At 56.8% G+C, this 17,934-nt stretch overlaps 1 protein-coding gene across 3 annotated transcripts; it reads right to left on the bottom strand.

Annotated features, from left to right (window-relative positions):
- Window positions 256–16,928, bottom strand: ACVRL1 (activin A receptor like type 1). 3 transcript variants are annotated; one of them, XM_021091672.1, is made up of 11 exons: window positions 16,764–16,928; window positions 16,082–16,290; window positions 11,014–11,082; window positions 10,220–10,471; window positions 9,835–10,046; window positions 9,480–9,579; window positions 8,980–9,126; window positions 8,408–8,683; window positions 7,627–7,824; window positions 3,847–3,977; window positions 256–2,625 (listed from the first exon to the last, which is right to left on the bottom strand). In XM_021091672.1, the coding sequence occupies exons 3-11, from the start codon at window positions 11,075–11,077 to the stop codon at window positions 2,491–2,493; spliced, it is 1,515 nt and encodes a 504-aa protein (XP_020947331.1). In that variant the 5' UTR covers window positions 11,078–11,082; window positions 16,082–16,290; window positions 16,764–16,928; the 3' UTR covers window positions 256–2,490. The 3 variants fall into 3 exon arrangements, with proteins under 3 accessions (XP_020947331.1, XP_020947330.1, XP_020947332.1); XM_021091671.1 differs by lacking the exon at window positions 16,764–16,928 and having other exon boundaries at window positions 16,082–16,484; XM_021091673.1 differs by lacking the exons at window positions 16,082–16,290; window positions 16,764–16,928 and adding an exon at window positions 14,194–14,412.

Here is a 17,934-nt window from a genome sequence, read left to right as displayed (position 1 = left end):
CCGCTCGGCAGCCTCCCGGCCAGCAGAGGGCGATGCGGAGGCGCCGCGAGCTGGCGGCTCCCAGCCGGTGGTAGGAACTGAGATTCGGGCTGGTGGGAACTGAGATCCAAGCAGGGGCCAGTGTCAGCTGTGACTTGGTTCTTAAGGACGAAGCCCAGGCAGGATACCCTGGGACTCTCTCCTTCCCTGTCCTCTTGAGTTCCCTCTGTGAGAGGCCCCTGCAGAGACACAGGCCTGGGAAGATGCAGCAGGAGCTCCAGATTCAACCATGCTTTATTGAGGACCTACTAGGGGCTAAGCACAAGCTAAGTGCTCCCACAAACAGTCTCTCCAAGTTAAGGGACTGTCATTTCGGCTGTGGAACATGGTCCTGAACTCAGCCAGCAGCATTATACAGACGGCTCTCACCAACAGCTCCTTCCCTTCGAGCCATAGCTCTTCTCCCACTTTCAGCCCCTTCTCTCAGCCTTCCCCCATCACCCGGCCTCCTGCCTCTTAGGGATTTTCTAGCCTTTGGGGAGCTGCTGCCTTCAGGCTGACTGCGGAGCCTCAGGAACCTTTTGGCCCCAGATCCAGTAGAGGTAAAAACCTTCAAGGGGGTGGGGGGGGTCCTGATTTCTGGACTGGGTGGGTTCCAGGGACCAGAAGACATGAAACTGCCAGGAAGCAAACTGCCCCCCAGTTGATGTGGGAACCTAGCTGGTCCATGTAGCTTTCTGTTTCAGCCAGTTTCACTTCCTGCTTCTCCTCCAGGCCTTGCACAATGCTGGCAGGCAGGCCTGGGAAAGTGCCACTGCAACGGTGGAAGAGACACTCAGGAAGCCGCCCCAGGAGGCTGTGCTGGGGCATTTACAGCAAGAGGGGAGGAGGCTGTGTTTCCTTCACCTCCTGTGGAGAACTGAGGGTCCTTCCTTCACCCTGTCTCGGGCTGAGGGCTGCAAGGCCAGGTCTCTCCAAGTGTGGGACTGCTCTGTCCTTAGCCTGAGCCCTGCTTCTCACCCTCCAACCTGCAGGCCCTACCTCCTACCCATCACCCTCCATCGCAGTCACCCGCTTGGGGTTCAGAGTCACCTCCATGCGTGGACATATGCCCTTGACCTTTCTAAATGCTAAACTTTCCATGTGTTTCTCTACAGCCACTTTCTGGGGCCTGGCCAAGGGTGTGGGCCTGGGCCAGGGGCCAGTGGGGAGCAAGAACCTGGGTGCTGGAGGCTTGCTGGTTGGGCCCAGATTTCTTCTGAGCCTTGGAGGCCCTGCAGGAACTGGCCCTCAGCTCTTGTCAGCCCTGGGCAGAGCAATGGAAGCCACAGAGGGGTTGGCTTGCCTGCCAGAAGGCCCAGGGTTGTCTGAGTCCTGGGCCTCAGGCATGGATTAAGACAGGAACCGGAACTTGTAAAATTAGACTAGGAAGATTTCAGATACTCCTGGCCTCAGATAAAGTTGTGCTCAAATCACCATCTTGAGGCAACTGCCAGGGGTTTGGACATAAGGATTCAAGGGTCTGATGAACTGAGTTCTAACATAGGCTGCAATTTTAAAGAACTTTAGAGCCGAGAAAAACCTCAGAGGATATCAGGACCAAATCTTTCCAAAGGTGGATGAAAGAACAAAGGTCCTGGGATAACGGCCCCATTCTTGTTACACAGAGCAAGCACCTAGGACCTGACTCCCAGGTGAGCCTTTCCCTGGCCAGGCTTGGCCTCAATGTCCTCTCAGTTTACCCTGAAAGTCCTGGGCCTTGCCCATCTGACCTGCCACCTCTCCCCTGGCCTGTGACTCCGCCACACCAAAGCATGACTCCTTGGGTTTAAGGCCATAAGTCAGCTAAGGAGGGGGTGGGGGAGGGGCCCAGATCAGGCCCCAGCTCTCCTAGGCAGCTAGCATTCAGCTGGGGCGGGGTGGGGGGGTCTTGGCTAGGAGATAAAGGCCTGAGGCAGCATGGAGCCGAGATACAAACCCACAGAGAAAAACGGATGGGTCCTGGGTGTCTGGAATTTGGACAGGAGGCTGTGGCCTGGCAGGGCAGGGTGTCTACCGGAGGCTGGACGGGGCCCTGTGCCACCCCGGCAGCTCTGGTGGGGCAGTGGGGTTGACTGAGGACAAGGGGTAAAGTGCAGGTCCAGGCTCTGGGTCCGGGACTGGGATTCCCTGGCTTGGCCACCCTGGCCCTGGAGCCTCTTTTGCATCCTGTTCTGGGGGCGGTGGGGGTGGGGGTGCACCCAGGGCAGGGGGGTGGGGAGGGAGCCAGGCGTCAGTGAGCCTGCTGCCTTCAGAGGGCCAGACGGCGGGGGGATCGGGTTTCAGTCTAGCCATATTTTTGGCTGGATGGGCTGGGGGCCAGCCGGGCGGGCGGGCGGGCACAGCTGCCCAGAGACAGGCACCCCCCTCCCCAGCACACACACTCACACAACCTCTACCCAAACAGGTCACCACCGCTGGCCCACCCCACACACACCGCCGGTGGAGGGAAGTTCAGGCATCGGTCCGTGGCTAGTGAATCCCTTTGGGCTTCTGGAGACCGTTGCTGAGTTTCTGTAGCGTCTTCTTGATCCGCAGCGCAGTGAGGCGGGCAGAGGGGTTGGGGTACCAGCACTCCCGCATCATCTGAGCCAGGCCTGAGAGGACCTGGGGTGGGGGGAGGGAGAGCAAAGCAGAGGAGAGGAGGCAGAGTCATGGGGTCAGGGGGGATGGAAAGGAAGAGGCCAGGAGGATGCCCCACGGGGCGGAGACCCCAGCAGGACAGAACGGATGAGAGGAGGGAAGCAGGTGTGTCGAAAAGAAGGTGGGGGAGGAGAGACAGAAGTGGGAGGAGGGAGAATGGCGGGAAGCAGGCAGGATGAGGAAAGAAAGATGCAAAATGAAAGAGGAAGGGAGTGGAACGAGAAGGGGATGGAGAAAGGCAGGCAGGATGCAGAGGGTCACTCAGATCTTCAGGGACGCCCTTTGGCGTTTACAAAACAACTTGCCCCACCCCCACCTCTACCGAGAACCAGGAAAGGGGACCTCTCCATGTCCCCATCTGCATGCAGCCGGACCCCAGTGCAGAAGGCAGCAGGTCCCCGTCCCTCCACCAACCCTGGCAGGCCCAGTGGACCCTGGAAGATTGGGTGGTGGGTGCCCTCGAAATGCATCTTTCCAGGGAGGAACCCACCCGGGAAGCTCGGTGGTCCTCGAGTGAGGTCCTCAGCCTTACCCCCGCCTCAGAACTTGAGCTGGTTCCTGAGAGGGAGTGTATGTGTGTGTGCAAAGGCATGCATCTGAGTGGTCTCTTGTGGATCCGCATGTGGTGCAGAAGTGTGCCTGTGCGTACGCACACACACCTGTATATACATGTGTATGTTGAGTCATTCTTTCCATAAACATTTCTTGAGTCCCTATTGTGTGCCAGGCACTGTGACAGGTAACCGGGATGGAAAGGTCAGCAAAGGAGATGCTCTTTGTCTTCATGGGCTGACAGTCTGGCAGATATGTGCATGTGTGAGTGTGTGTTTGTGCAGAAGAGTGTGCATGACTATATGTGTCTCTATGTGTGTGTGTCCTATATAAGTATGTAGAGTGTTTTGAGAAAAAAACAAGACAAACCAGCAATAACAAGAACTGCATAGCTGGAAGGGTGACAGAGAGCCTCTGACTTTTCAGGTCAGGTGAAGGGTTCTGGAAATCCTGGAAAAACCAGAGGGTCCCCAGAGGTCCCCAGGCAAGGATGAGGTCCCCAGAGAGGGAGCCTGGACTCTGTCCCCCACAGTCTCTCCAGGTGAAGTGGAAGCGGGACAGAAGTTCCTGGGCCCAGCACCCCCAGCTGTGGGCCACCGCCCCATGCCATCCCAGCCCCCCTGGAGGCCTCACCGGGTCTGCAGCCAGTCGGTTGGGGATGGTGGGTGTCTGCTGGTCAACACACACCACCTTCTTCATGTCCTCAAAGCTGGGATCATTAGGCACCACATCATAGAAGGGGGGCCTGTAGTCCTCGACAATGCCTGGGGATGGCAGGCAATGGGGACAGTCACTCAGGATGCCAAGGAGACCCAAGGTCACCCAGCAGAGAGCCCTGCCCACCCTCTGGACCAGGGACCAGGAAACTAGCTGCCTGGCTATGCTATCCCTGAGAGGGATAGCATAATATGATAAATAAATAAATATATATATATATATATACACACACATATATATATATATATATATATATATATATATATGTATTTTTTTTTGTCTTTTTGCTATTTCTTGGGCCGCTCCCGCGGCATATGGAGGTTCCCAGGCTAGGGGTCAAATCGGAGCTGTAGCCCCTGGCCTACACCAGAGCCACAGCAACACTGGATCCAAGCCGCATCTGCAAACTACACCACAACTCGAGGCAACGCTGGATCGTTAACCCACTGAGCAAGGGCAGGGGCCGAACCCGCAACCTCATGGTTCCTAGTCGGATTCGTTAACCACTGCACCACGGCGGGAACTCCCCGATAAATATATTTATAAATAATTATTATTACTTCCATTTTAAGCTTCCCATACATGCCAGGCATTGTGCTATAAACACTGTACACGCATTATTCTGTTCATCTTCACAGCAACCCGATGAAGTGGGTACTATTTTTACTCCCATTTTACAGATGAGGGAACTGATGCTCAGAAAAGTGGAACCAGGGTTCCACAAGTAGTAATGGCAGAGCCAGGACTTAAACTCATCCTATTCCTAAGCCACATCTTTTTCCAGTTGATCCACAGCTGCCAAAACAAGCTGGTATTGCTCCCAGGCCCCAACTACTACATGTGCCCAATAATATCTAATGTTTATTGAGCACTTACTATGTGTCAGGCATGAACATTTAATGCCTACCTACATGGCATTGAATCCTCACAACATGATGAGCTAAGAAATACTATTAGCTCTACTTTATCGGCAATGAAATAAAGATCAGAGAGGTTAAGAAACTTGTCTAAAATCACACAGGTAGTAAATGACAAAGCTATGATTTAAGCCCAGAAAGTCTAACCAAAGACTATGCTCTTGGAGTTCCCGTCGTGGCAAAGCAGAAACGAATCCGACTAGGAACCATGAGATTGCGGGTTCGATCCCTGGCCTTGCTCAGTGGGTTGAGGATCCGGCATTGCCGTGAGCTGTTGGTGTAGGTCACAGACATGGCTTGGATCCTGCGTTGCTGTGGCTGTGGCGTAGGTTGGCAGCTGTAGCTCCGATTCAATCCCTAGCCTGGGAACCTCCATATGCCACGGGTTCAGCCCTAAAAACCAAAAAAAAAAAAAAAAAAAAAGAAAGAAAGAAAGAAAGACAATGACTTTGACCTCTAAACTACTCTTGAGAGAGAGCAGCTGCTTGACTGCTGCATGAGGTATGCGGAGCAAGGAGAAGGGGGAAAAAAACACATCTCCAAAGAGAAAGAGCTTTTGACCCAGGTCCAGATAACATGCATCCACTCTCAGGGAGGGCACAGGCCTCTGCTGACTCCCTCAGCCAGGCTCGTCCCTCCCCTCATCATCCCAAGTGCACGGTCCTTAGCAGGAGCTTTCTGAAATGATGCCTGTGGAATGGCAGACGGCTGGGGCAGGAGAGCCAGACCCCAGAAAAACACCCTGGGCCCCACCCTGCTCCCAGCCTGAGGCTGGGGGCCGCAGCCACACAGCCGCAACCTCGGTAGAGCCCGCGCCAGCTGTGCTCCCTGTGGCGGGCTTCCAGGCCAGCCCTGGGCTGCTCGAGCCCTAATCAGTGCTGCACAGAGGCCTGAGCGTGTCTAATGGGCCTTTAATCAGCGCCGGGGCTGACACCAGATTACAGTGTTTATAATGCGCCACAAAGCTGTGTGGGGTTGACAGAGCTTCCCTCCGCCCCAGGAGCCTGCAGTTGGCCTCCCCCTCAGCCCAGGCTGGTGCTGCCTTCCTTTCCTGCCTGCTGCCTGGTCCAAAGAGCCTCGGCTCCTTCCAGGTGCCCCCTGCCCCAGCCCCAGCCTCTAGGCTTCCTATCTGAAGGGGCAGGAACCTGAGCTCCATCCAGAGGGTGGTTCCCAACCTGTCAGGACTTGTCCAGAGGAGGGGTCCCCCACCAGAAGCCCCTCCCCATGGACGGCCTCCACAAAGACTGACCAGCTTCCCACCTGGTCCAGATCATCACCCATCACCCATGCACCCAGGGCTGGGAGAGCACCAGCCACAGGGCGGCCCCCTATATGGGGCCATCGGCAATGAAGTCCCTCCTCCTGCTCCCAGCCCCTCCCAACCTGAGTCCCCTGTGGCACCCACGGTAATAAGAAGGCAGCACTAAGCAGGCAGTGCAGGCGCTGTTACATCTCGTGTTTTTGTGGTCAAGGAAACCAAGGACCAGTGAGGTGTAAAGTAGCACAGAGTTAATAAAGAACACTGGCCCCGGAGTCGGACTGCCTGGTTTCAGGCCCCAGTGCTGCCTCTAGCTGGCTGTAATTCTGTGCCTCAGTCCCCTCATCTGTAAAATGGGGGTGATACCGGGTCAAGCATTTGCTATTCCAACAATAATTGCCACTAACATTTACTGAGCTCCAGAACTGCTCCTAAACATAATGCCCCCAATACTTTATCTGATTATTTCAATAACTGGAAATGATTATTATCATTACCATTAATATTATTAATTATTATTATTTTTTTTACAGCTGTACCTGCGGCATATGGAAGTTCCCAGGCTAGGGGTTGAATTGGAGCTGCAGCTGCCGGCCTACGGCACAGCCACAGCAACGCAGGATCCGAGCCACACCGAGACCTATGCTGCAGCTCACAACAACAAAGAATCCTTAACCCACTGAGCGAGGCCAGCAATCAAATCTGCATCTTCAGGGAGACAATGCTGGGTCTTTAACCTACTGAGCCACAACGCAAACTCCGATAAATTATTTTTACTCTCACTTTACAAATTAGGAAACTGAGGCAGAGAGGTTTAAGTACCTTGCACACAGTTGATGGCAACATCAGGAACTGAACCTAGGCAGTCTGATTACCAACCCATGTCTGTTTTTCCTTCCTTCCTTCTTTCTTTCTTTCTTTCTTTCTCGCCTTCTTTCATCTTTTTAGGGACACACCTGTGGCATATGGAGGTTCCCAGGCTAGGGGTCTAATTGGAGCTGTAGCCACCGGCCTGCACCACAGCCACAGCAAAACCAGATCCAAGCTGCATCTGAGACCTACACTGGCCTTCACAGCAACATGGGACCCTTATCCCACTGAGGGAGGCCAGGGATAGAACCTGTGTCCTCGTGGATACCAGTCGGTTTCGTTACCACTGAGCCACAAGCGGAACTCCACCAACTCATACTCTTAACCGCTAAGCAATACCACCTCCCTGCCAACACAGGACGATTCCATAAGAGAATACATGTATACGGCATAGCATATGGCTCATATTTAAACTCAATACATGTTAGCTGCTATTAATATTTCTGTTATTAGCACTTACTCATGATTTCACAGCCAGAATCAGACTCAGATGAACCTTAAAAAGTCACTCAGCTGAGCCAGTGGTGAGTGGCAGTAAAGAGAACACAGGAGGTCTAACCACAAGCCCCTCCGGCCATGGGCACCAGCCATGGCAGGAAGCCGTCTCCTGCCTGTCTATTCCCCTTTTCCCACCCTGTGCAGGAGCCTCACCGTTGACAATGGTCCGCCTGGCGATCTCCCACAGCACCAGGCCAAAGGCCCAGATGTCCGTCCACTTGTAGGACTCAAAGCAGTCAGTGCGGATCTGCTCTTCCAGCACCTCGGGGGCCATGTACCGCTTGGTGCCCACTCGCGGGTTGTTGCCGATGTCCAGGTAATCGCTACCCTGGGAGTGCATCACAGCCAGGCCTGTGGGTACCCAGGCCTGTCACTCCTGCCGCCCACCCGAGCCCATAGGCAGGGCTGGGGGAGGGGCGGGGCGTGAGGTTGAGATGGAAGTGGGGACACAGAGCAGCCCGTGGAGACCTGCCTTGAGGGGGGGCTGGGAGACAGCAGCCCCAGGGAGAATAACAGAACAGCCCAGTTTCACTTCGCTTGTGCAGCGCTCTCTGGGTGCAAGAACCCAGCGAGAGGTGAGCAGGCGAGGCAGGCACCATGATGCCCATTTCACAGAGCTGAACCCCAAGGCCTGGTGAGGGGCAGCGATGTAGTCAGCGAAGCCGGAATGAGAACCCAGGTGGCTGGCTCCCTGCCCCCTTTCTCCCAACTCCTGGAGCCCAGCTGGTGTGGCGGAAGGAGTCTGGGCTTGAAAAGAGTGTTAACGCAACTTGTGGAGGTGCGATGAGACCACACACGTCTGTAGGTTTTAAAGCGCCAATCAGCGTCCTCCTCGACGCCAGGCATCCAATCAGGCAAAGACCGAACCGAGAGGGAGCGCGCACAGACCCCCCCCACGCCCCGCCCCCTTGAGGACCCGCCCCTCCCCGCTCACCCAGGTCTGCGATGCAGCACTGCAGGTTGCTCTTGACCAGCACGTTGCGGCTCTTGAGGTCGCGGTGGGCGATGGCCGGCTTGCCCTGCGTGCCGAAGATCTCCACGTGCAGGTGCGCCAGGCCGCAGGCCGCCGACACGGCTAGCCTCAGGGCCAGCTGCGGCTCCAGCGTCTGCCTCTGCAGAAAGTCGTAGAGCGAGCCATGCTCGTGGTAGTGCGTGATGAGCCACAGCTGCGTGCTCGAGTTGCGGGACGTCATGTCCGAGGCGATAAAGCCTGTGGGCGGAGGGTCAGGTCGCTCACCAAGGGGCTGGGGATGAGGGAGATGAACCAGTCAGGGCTGGGGACAGAGGATGCGCTAGGTCAGGGTGCATCCTCCACCCACCCATGGGGTGGTGTGGAGGCTGGTCTGGCTTAGGTCAGAGAGGAAGCCGGAGTCAGCGTTTGGGGCTGAGGGCTGGCTGGGAGTCCTTCAAGGGTAAGTCAGTATCCAGATTGGGGAGGGGGTGTGATGGTCCCGCCCTGAGTGCAGGAGGGTGACAGGGGGGCCTGGCATAGCGCGCCGGGCTTGCCTAGGATGTTGTCGTGTCTGAGCAACACCGTGTTGTAGATCTCAGTCTCCCGGAACCAGGACTGTTCATCCCTGGAGGAGAAGATCTTGACCGCCACACTCTCGCCATGCCACAGGCCCCGCCACACCTCGCCATAGCGGCCCTTTCCTGACCCGAGGGCAAGAGAGGAGGGAGCGGGTCACATAACTGGGTGCGCAGAGCCCACGAAGCCGGGAAGAGCCCCTCCCCCTCCCCCATTATGCTGCTGCACGGACTGCATCTGCAGAACCTCTGATGCTTATGTTTATGTTTAATTTCATCCAGATCCAAACACAGCTGGCAGCCCCCCCCCCATGTGCCTCTTGTTCCTGCAGAAGTGTCTGGCGCTGACCCTGCTCCAGCCCCCTCCCTGCCCAGCAGAATTCCCATTCTGACCCGGCCCTGGCCTGGCCTGTGAGCGTGGAGGGCAGCAGCTCCCTCACCCCTCCAAGCTCATGGGAGCTCTGGGTCCCCAGCCTTACCCACACACTCCACCAGGGCAACCTGCCGTGCCACTGTCCTCTGTACCAGGAAGGGGAGCCCTGAGCCACTGCCCGTGGTGCAGTCACTGTCCATGAGGTCCTGGGAATACCAAGAGGCCACTGAGAGAGAGGCAGCCCTCATCCACCCAACCCATTTCTCCCTCCTCAGCCTGGGCCCCCTGCTGTCTCTCTTCACACTCCTCATTCACCAGCCCCTCCCTTCCAGCGCCCAATCAAATCTCTACGTGCCTGCCACGTGCCTTTCTCAGCTACCTGCCATTCAGTACCCCCTCCGATTCTGTGGCCCCCGTCTTCCCACCGCCACCCTGTGTCCCAGGCTCCCCCAGGCCCGTACCCCCAACATGCTGTCCCCCTGCTCAGATGCCTTCAGGATGAGGCTGGACTCGCCCAGCTCGCTGTTTAGGCCCCGCTGCTTCTCCTGCCTCCGCCGGACATGCCACAGGCCCAGGGCACCCAGGGCCACCAGGACCAGGAAGGCCAGCACAGGGCCCAGGATCAGAGGCAGCTGGCTGTCTGCTTGTGGCTGCTCCGGAGGAGTCTGGGTGGCTGGCGGAGGGGGGACACTGAGGCCCAGCTCCCTGCAGGCCAGATGGCACCCCCGCCCCGCCCCTCTGCCAGTCAGATCCCAGAGTCCTGCCTCCCCCGCCCTCCAGGCCAGAGCATGAGAGACAAGCAGGGCAGGGTGGGCAGAGTCTGAGAAGGCGGGCAGCTGGACGTACCCTCCAGTGCCAGGGACACGTTGTGGTTGCAGAGGGAGCTGTAGCAGCAGTAGTGGTTGACGAACTCAGTGGGGTGCCCCCTGCAGAGCTCCTGGTGCAGGTTCCCACAGCCCCGATGTTCCTGGGGGTGGCCGCCCTCCTCCCGCACCAGCACTACTGTGCACCAGGCCCCCTGGCAGGTGGGCCCCTTGCAGTATGGGTTCTCACACGTGCAGGTCACCAGCAGATCCCGAGAGGGCTTCACGGGGTTGCCTGGGAGACACACTGGAAGCTCAGCCATTCTGGGCCTGACGCCCCAGGATGCACCTACCACCCAAGTCTGCCCACCGCCCCTCCCTCCTGAGGGCTTAGACAAAACTTTTGAGGCCTTGGTCCATCAGCTGCATCCTCAGATTATCCCTCTCCCCCGTGCCTTATCCTTGCCAGGGGCAGCTGACACCCATGAGAACCAGGCTTCTCGCCTCTCCCTGATTCTAGGCCCTCCCCTCCCAGTTCCAGGCCCAGTTTGGCCCCCAGCCCCTCCCTGCCCATATCCCCACTGTCTATACCCACAGGTGGAGGTTCCCACCCTGGACTCCGACAGAGCACCAGCCTATGGGTTTGGATCAAGAGGACAGCACAGGAGAGTGGGGTAGCTGGGGGCTTGGTCTAACTGAGCCTGTCTCCTGCCCTCCAGCCAAGCTCCTAAGCCCCCTTCTTCCCCAGCTCCTCAAGTTCAGCCCAACAAGGGCTGAGACCAGATCGCCCTTCCTCCACCCAGGCCCCCATTCCCCACCTGCTCCCCCCAAACTCACCCTGGGTCAGGCTCAAGGCCATCAGTAGCATCAGAAAGCCTCTCTTGGGAGGGTCCAAGGTCATGGTCCCTGGAGAGGAGAAGGGGTGCAGTAGGATCTACGAAATGGGATCCCCTCAGTGTTTGCAGCCACTGACTGTGGTCCCTCCCATCCAGAGGAAATCACTGGGAGTTTTATTTGGGGGGGCAGGGAGGCCTCCTCTCTACTCTCTGTGTCTGGCTTTGGGGTGGGGCCTGCAGGGGAAGTCCTGGTTCACTTCCCCATGGAAACCATTCTGTTGGGGTAAAGGGTGGGGAGCCATGTTTAAGTGACGGAGAGCTTGGGGGCTCCCAGCCATCCTGCGGCTGCTGAGCTCAGCCTGCAGGGCGCCGAGGGCATGGGGCTGGGGTGGAAGGAGCGTCTCTTCAGCAGTACCCCCACCCTTCTGTCCCCTGCCCTGTGCCCACCCCTTCCCAGCCTCCACCCCTTTCCCAGTGCCCCCCCCACCCCAGGCCTGGCTGCCTCAAACATAAACAGGCTCCTGTCTTCACTTCCTGCCATTCAGGGGCCCGTCAAGCTGGGAACAGGAATCAAGATTGTTTAGATTGGGGTCTGGATAGAACAGGCAGGAGTCACGCACAGAAGGGAGTTCAGGGCATAGTCTCAGGGCAGGTTGGAGTGGCTCCGGGGTCTGCGGTGCCATCCGGGGCTGGGACACCCCCATGACAGAATCCTAGGGGGACACCCTGGGACTCACAAAACCCAGCTCCTTATTTTAGAGAAGATGGGGATCAAGGCTCAGTCAGGACAGGAGGCTTGTCCAAGGTCACATAAGATTCAGTGGCGATACCAGGGGTCCAGACTCCAGTCCAGGGCTTTCTCTACTCCTCATCCCAATCCAGGGTGGCAGCGTGTCTGAGCCGTCGGGGAGCCGTCGGGGTTGTCACGACCACACAGAGCTTAGACAGTGTGGGCCATGTCAGGTGCAAAGGGACCACTCTGCACCCTTATCAGAGCCTAAGATGGGCACTCTCTGAGCCACTCCCCGGCCCCTTTCTCTCTCTTTGCTGTCCCAGGAAAGGGTGGGGGAAGGGCCAGTGATGTGGAGGGGAAGTGAAACATACTTAGGCACTGAATGTTTGACCTTCCGTGGCTGGTTAAGGTCGAACTTTTCCAGAAGTTTGGTGGAGAGTGTTAGGGCAGTGATTCAGATCTATGATAGTTCCCATCTCAGGTCCCAAACCAGCCAGGGCTTCTGAAGCCACTCCTTCATTTCTCAAAGATTCAGAACAAGAAGATTAGGGTTGAGACCGCAGCAAGAAGGAAGGAGGTCAGACAGCAGGAAGGACTTTCTGAATGGTGGCGAGTGTGCCTGCATCCCCTGAGTTGACATGGGGCGGGGGGCGGGGGGGCTGTCTTCTGGTATGCCATAGTAAAGCTGGGAGGGTTGGGCACATGGCCACCTAGGGTACAGAAGACCCCTAGTCTAAGAATGGTGCCAAATGAAGATCCATGAAGCTGAGGTTCTGGGGTCAGGATGACTGGGGGGACCGAGGGGGGGTACTCTGTGAGCCTCTCCGGCTGGTGGCAGCTCTGGCCTTCCTGCCTGGGCTTCCTCTGCCCCAGAGGCCCAGGGCTGGGGGAGGAAACGGAGCCCTGGGCCGCTACAGCTGTGTCCTCAGGCTCTGCCTGACCTCCTGCCTCTTGCCCCTCCCAGAAGGCAGTGAGGACTCTGGCAAGCACTCTGTTGTGAGACTGGCAACTGGAAGGGGAGCCCCAGGCCAGCTGAATTACCCACTGGGGTAAGGGCAGGAATCCATCTCTCCCAGAAAGCAGCGAAGGAGAAGGTGAGCAGCAAAGAGGGAAAAGTGGGTACCAAAAACGATGATAGCCAGCATCCTTCGAGGGTCCTCTACCCATGCTTCCACTTCTCTGTGTCCCAGTGCGCCCTCTCACCCACTTTATCACACAGCACAATCACCTGAAGTGCTCTGTTAGAAATGCACACTCACGGAGTTCCTGTCGTGGCTCAGTGCTTAGCAAACCCAACTGGCATCCATGAGGACGTGGGGTCCATCCCTGGCCTTGCTCAGTGGGCTAAGGATCCTGGGTTGCTGTGAGCTGTGGTGTAGGTCGCAGATGTTGCTCGGATCCTGTGTCACTGTGGCTGTGGCGTAGGCTGGCAGCTCCAGCTCCAGTGGGAACCCCAGCCTGGGAACCTCCATATGCCCCAGGTGTGGCCCTAAAAGACAAAAAAACCAAAAAAAAAAGAAAGAAAAAGAAAACAAGTCCACATTCTTTCATCTCACCCCGACTCCAGATTCTGACTCAGTCCATTGGGACCAGGAAAAAACAGAAACATGTATTTTTAAAATGTTCCCCAGGTAATTCTGATCCGTTTGTGCGGGTACCGCACTGGGAGAGCTGGGTCCTACACGATGCTGAGACTGGTCCCTGTGCTTTCATTTCACTGGGCAGGGCCCTGCTGGGTGAGTGGGCGTGCAGTGCAGAGGTTGGGGACCCCATGCCCTGACTCCTACTATAGAACAGACACACAAGGCTAAATGCTGGAGCCAGACACTTGGAGACACTGTGGATGGAGGGTGGGGTATGGGCTTTGTTCAGGCAACCTCTAGCCTCTGGAACCCAGGAACCAGTGCCAGGAGGGCCTGGAGCATTTGCAGAATTTGTCTCTGGTCTAATCCTGGGAATGCGGTGGAAGGAAACTGTGACTGTTTTTTTTTTTTTTTTTTTTTTTTGTCTTTTTAGGGCTGCACCCATGGCTTATGGAGGTTCCCAAGCTAGGGGTCGAATTGGAGCTACAGCTGCTGGTGTACCACAGCCACAGCAGGCTGGATCCTTAACCCACCGAGAAAGTCCAGGGATCGAACCTGCATCCTCTTGGATAATAGTCAGATGCATTTCTGCTGAGCCCTGACGGGAACTCCAGACCGTCCATGTTTTATCTGGGCCCAGCGCACAGTTAAGTACAGGAGGGTGCTGAGTCCAGACCAGTCCCGGCTCAGAGCTGACCCTGTGTGATTTGCCCTCAGACCCGATTCTAGCACAAATAGACTCCTGGGGATTGTTGCTATCTTTTCACTTCTAACAAAACTTCCTGGAAGATCGCCTGCTGACAGAAGCATCACACTTTTCAGCCAGAAATCACAAATGCTAAACTAATTTCAAACACGAACTTACCACTGTGAAATTCTTCGTAATCAGTTAAACCTGCTCCACGTACTACTTCTGCGCTAAGTACCACACTTTGAAGGTTGATCTCAATTAAGCCTCATGACCATCTGACGGGGAAATGGAGGCTTGGAGATGTGCGAGTTCTTGCCCAGAATCACCATGGGGGTCTTGATCAACTTAAATTGCTAGTAATAAATCCTCCCTTGGTCCTTTTACTCCTCCAGTTGTTTGATGTGAAGTAGGTCCCTCAAAGGAGGAAAGAGGGCAAGCAGGGGTTGCATTTACATTGCTGTTGTCATCACCGGGTGCCCCATGTGAGCTGCGTTCGAAATCCTCTGCCTGCTGTAGGCTTGGTCTTAGGTGGGGAGAACCAGGGTAGGGGTGTGTTCAGAAGGTGGGTGCTAAGCTTACTCCCCAGCACACCTGAGGGATGGATGTAATCAGCTCCCATCAGCAGCAGTGGCTCAGCACAGCAGGGACTGTCGTGGGACCGGAAGTGCCTTGCTCTGCACAGTAGCAGGTCTTGTCCAAGCAGCAGAGGACCAGACTGAGCTGCCCATCCTGGGTTGCCCCTCACCATCATAAAGCACTTCCAACTGCATCACTTCCTGAGTTCCTCACAGCAGGGGGGCGGTGGGTAGCCCCAAGTCTGGATTTTAGGACCTCTGGCAGAATGCAGAGGCAGCACAGTGTAGCGCAGAGGTCAGGCTGTGGTCTCTGGCTCATGGAGACCCAGGCTCAAATCCCTGCTTCTACCACTTAGGGCTGTGAGATGTGGGGCAATTCTTAAACCTTGCTGAGACTTAGGTTTCCCTATGAAAAATGGGAATGATAACAGTGCCCATTTCATAGGTGTGATGTAGTCAGATTATTTAGCAGAGTACTATGTACTACTAGCTAAATACTACTCTTTAGTAGAGCACTTAACAAGTATTGCCAAAAAAACCAACCATCCATGGCATCTTGGACAAATGATTCCAATCTGAATCTCTCTCCTCTTCTGTAGGATGGACATAATAACACCTCTTTTATTAGGCTGTGGCCAGGATTACATGAGAAAAATGTATTCAGGTGTCTACATAGTAAGACCTCATTAAATGGTAGCTATTTTTAACCACCTGATGGGAGGAGAGGTCAGGTCCCAGGACACATAAACAATAAGAGGTCAGAGATGTCAGACAGACTCTGACTCAGGCAAAAGCTGCCCCTACAGAGAGGCTGAGCGCTATTGTCCACTATGCCCCTGTCCTCAGAGAAGAAAAGAGGGGCTGGCCAGCCCAGGATGGTCATAACAGCACTGGCTTCCAGACAGACTGAAAACCTGGGGTCCCAAGCTGGACCCCTTGGACCTGGGATCCCCTTGGACCTGGATCCTGAAGGAAGTCCATGGCTTGGGGATTAACTGACTACACGGGGTTGGAGGTGAGGTTGCGGGGAGGGGGTTGTATGTCAGATTCCTTGAGTGAGAGCTGCCCGGGTTGGTCTGGGAAAGGTGGGCTTCACAGGGAGGCTGAACAGCACTGGCAGCGGACACCCACTCCCGGGTCAAGCCAGGCGCCTGGAAGGACGGGTGACTTCCTTCTCTGGAAGTGAAGCGGGGCAGGTTTCCTTCTGCTCACCTTATGGATGAGGATGGAAGAACAGAGAAGCTAAGTGACTGGCCCCAGGAGCAGCGTTTACTGATTCCCAGTCCGGTTCGGTCCAGCCCCCTCCAGTCTCAGGCGGGGTGATGGGAGGACCAAGGGCAGCGTGCACGGCGGCGAGGGGCTGGGACTAACCCTACGGCGACCTTTCTGAGGGGCTCTCTGGGATCTGCCCTGCGGAAGGGCCCATTGAGGTGGGGGTCAGCCGCTCCCCCTTCCCCCGCTGGCCCTGCCCTTGCACCTCCACTCACCTCTGGGCCTGCCCGGCGGGCGGCGGAGCGCAGCGTGCAGCGGGCCGGCCTCCTCCTCTCCCCGGCAGCCTCGGTTGCACGACGGGCGCTGAACAGCGGGCCGGGGTCCTTGGTTCGGGGTCCGGGTGCGGCCCCGGGGCGGGGCTGGGGCCGGGGAGGGGCTCGCTGTGCGCGGCTGGCGCCGCGGCCTCCCGGGACTGGGAAAGGGGCTGGAGCAAAACTGTTTCTTATTCCAGCGTCTTCCTGCCTGGCCCGGCTCCACCACTCCCTCCTAATAAACCGCTTCCTATTGCCCAGCTAGCCGACGGCCGCCCGCTCGCCCCTCTCCGAGGCTCAGAGCCCGGACCCTCCTCCGCGCGGCTGCAGACCCCAAGGGCCGCCTCCCCCTCGGCCGCCCCCGCCTGGGATCAAGGCCACGCGCCCGCCCCCAGCCTCCCACATCCGCCTCCCCGAGGGGGCGGGCCTTGGCCGCGGGCCGTGGGGGTCTCGTGGGGTCCAGGCACAGAGCCATAGGGGCCAGAGCCGGACGCCAGGCACCGTCTGAGGATGCCTGAGCAAGGCTGGAGGTGGAGGCGCGTCTCCAGCTCAGAGCCGCCCGAGGGGCAGCCTGGAATCCCAGACGGGAAGGGGGCCACCAAGAGAAGAGCATGCATTCGGGGAGGGCAGCATGGAGAGAAGTTACCTGTGCGTCCACCCAAAACGCTGAGTCTTCTGCCCAGAGGCTCAGCAGCAAGAGCAGAGTTTGGGGCTGGCAGGATCCAAAGTATTTTGGCTCCACCCTCTCCCCCTCTCCCTCAGGGACTCCCCACTCGTCCAAAACCCTCAACCTCCTCGCTGGGCCCCTTCACCCCCTCTTGTTCCCTCCTCCCTTCCACAGCCTCGCTCAGCTCAGCGCTCAGGCACAGGGTAAACAGGCCCAGATGGGGCAGCTCTGGGTCAGTGGTGACAGTCCAAGCCCCTGGGCTGCAGCACAGCTCAGCGCGGGGAAAGCACCACCAGCGGCCAGAGTGGAGGGAGAGGCTGGGAACCGCCTTGGACTGCCCCTCCCAGGCGGGCCCCTCACCCCACCAAATGGAGCTTTAGCAATGCCCACAGGGAGCCTCCCTGGGGACACTGCTGGGACAAGGTACACAAGGCATGTTGGGGAGGGGAGCAGAATGGCTTCCCCGCATGCCCTTGCCTGGGGTTAAAGCCCTGACATTGTTACTTTGCTCCAACCACTATGAGCAACCTGAAAGCAGGACTCAACATTATCCCTAGCCTCGGGGTTATCCACAAAGACCCTCGAGTCTGGGAACCCAGACTAGTTGTGTAACCCTGGCCATGGTCTCCATGCCTCAGTCTTCCATCTGCTAAATGGGCATAAAAAACAACCCTCATAATGTTGTTGGCAGAGTGAAGGAATATGATGCTTATCTGGGTTCGTAGGAAAGATGCTATCGGACTGAGCTTGACACAGGGTAGGCCCCTCCAGGAAAATGTTTAAATTAATAGACCAAAAGTTTGGGGAGGTAGTGGCCTCAGAGCCAGGTGGAAAGATGCAGGTGTTAGAAGCAGAAGCAGGAGTTCCCGTCATGGCACAGTGGAAACGAATTCGACTAGGAACCATGAGGTTGTGGATTCGATCCCTGGCCTCTCTCAGTGGGTTGAGGATCTGGCGTTGCCGTGAGCTGTGGTGTAGGTCACAGCTGTGGCTCGGGTCTGGTGTTGCTGTAGCTCTGGCGTAGGCCAGCAGCTATAGTTCCGATTAGACCCCTAGCCTGGGAACCTCCATATGCTGTGGGTGTGGCCCTAAAAAGACAAAAAAAAAAAGCAGATTTCTGTCTTTTTTTAGAGCCACACCTGCGGCATAT

This window comes from Sus scrofa, chromosome 5 (assembly GCF_000003025.6).
Source record: "Sus scrofa isolate TJ Tabasco breed Duroc chromosome 5, Sscrofa11.1, whole genome shotgun sequence".
NCBI classification, from domain to species: domain Eukaryota; kingdom Metazoa; phylum Chordata; class Mammalia; order Artiodactyla; family Suidae; genus Sus; species Sus scrofa.
The sequence above is the reverse complement of the archived record's forward strand: the minus strand, read 5'-3'. Positions and strand labels throughout refer to the sequence as shown.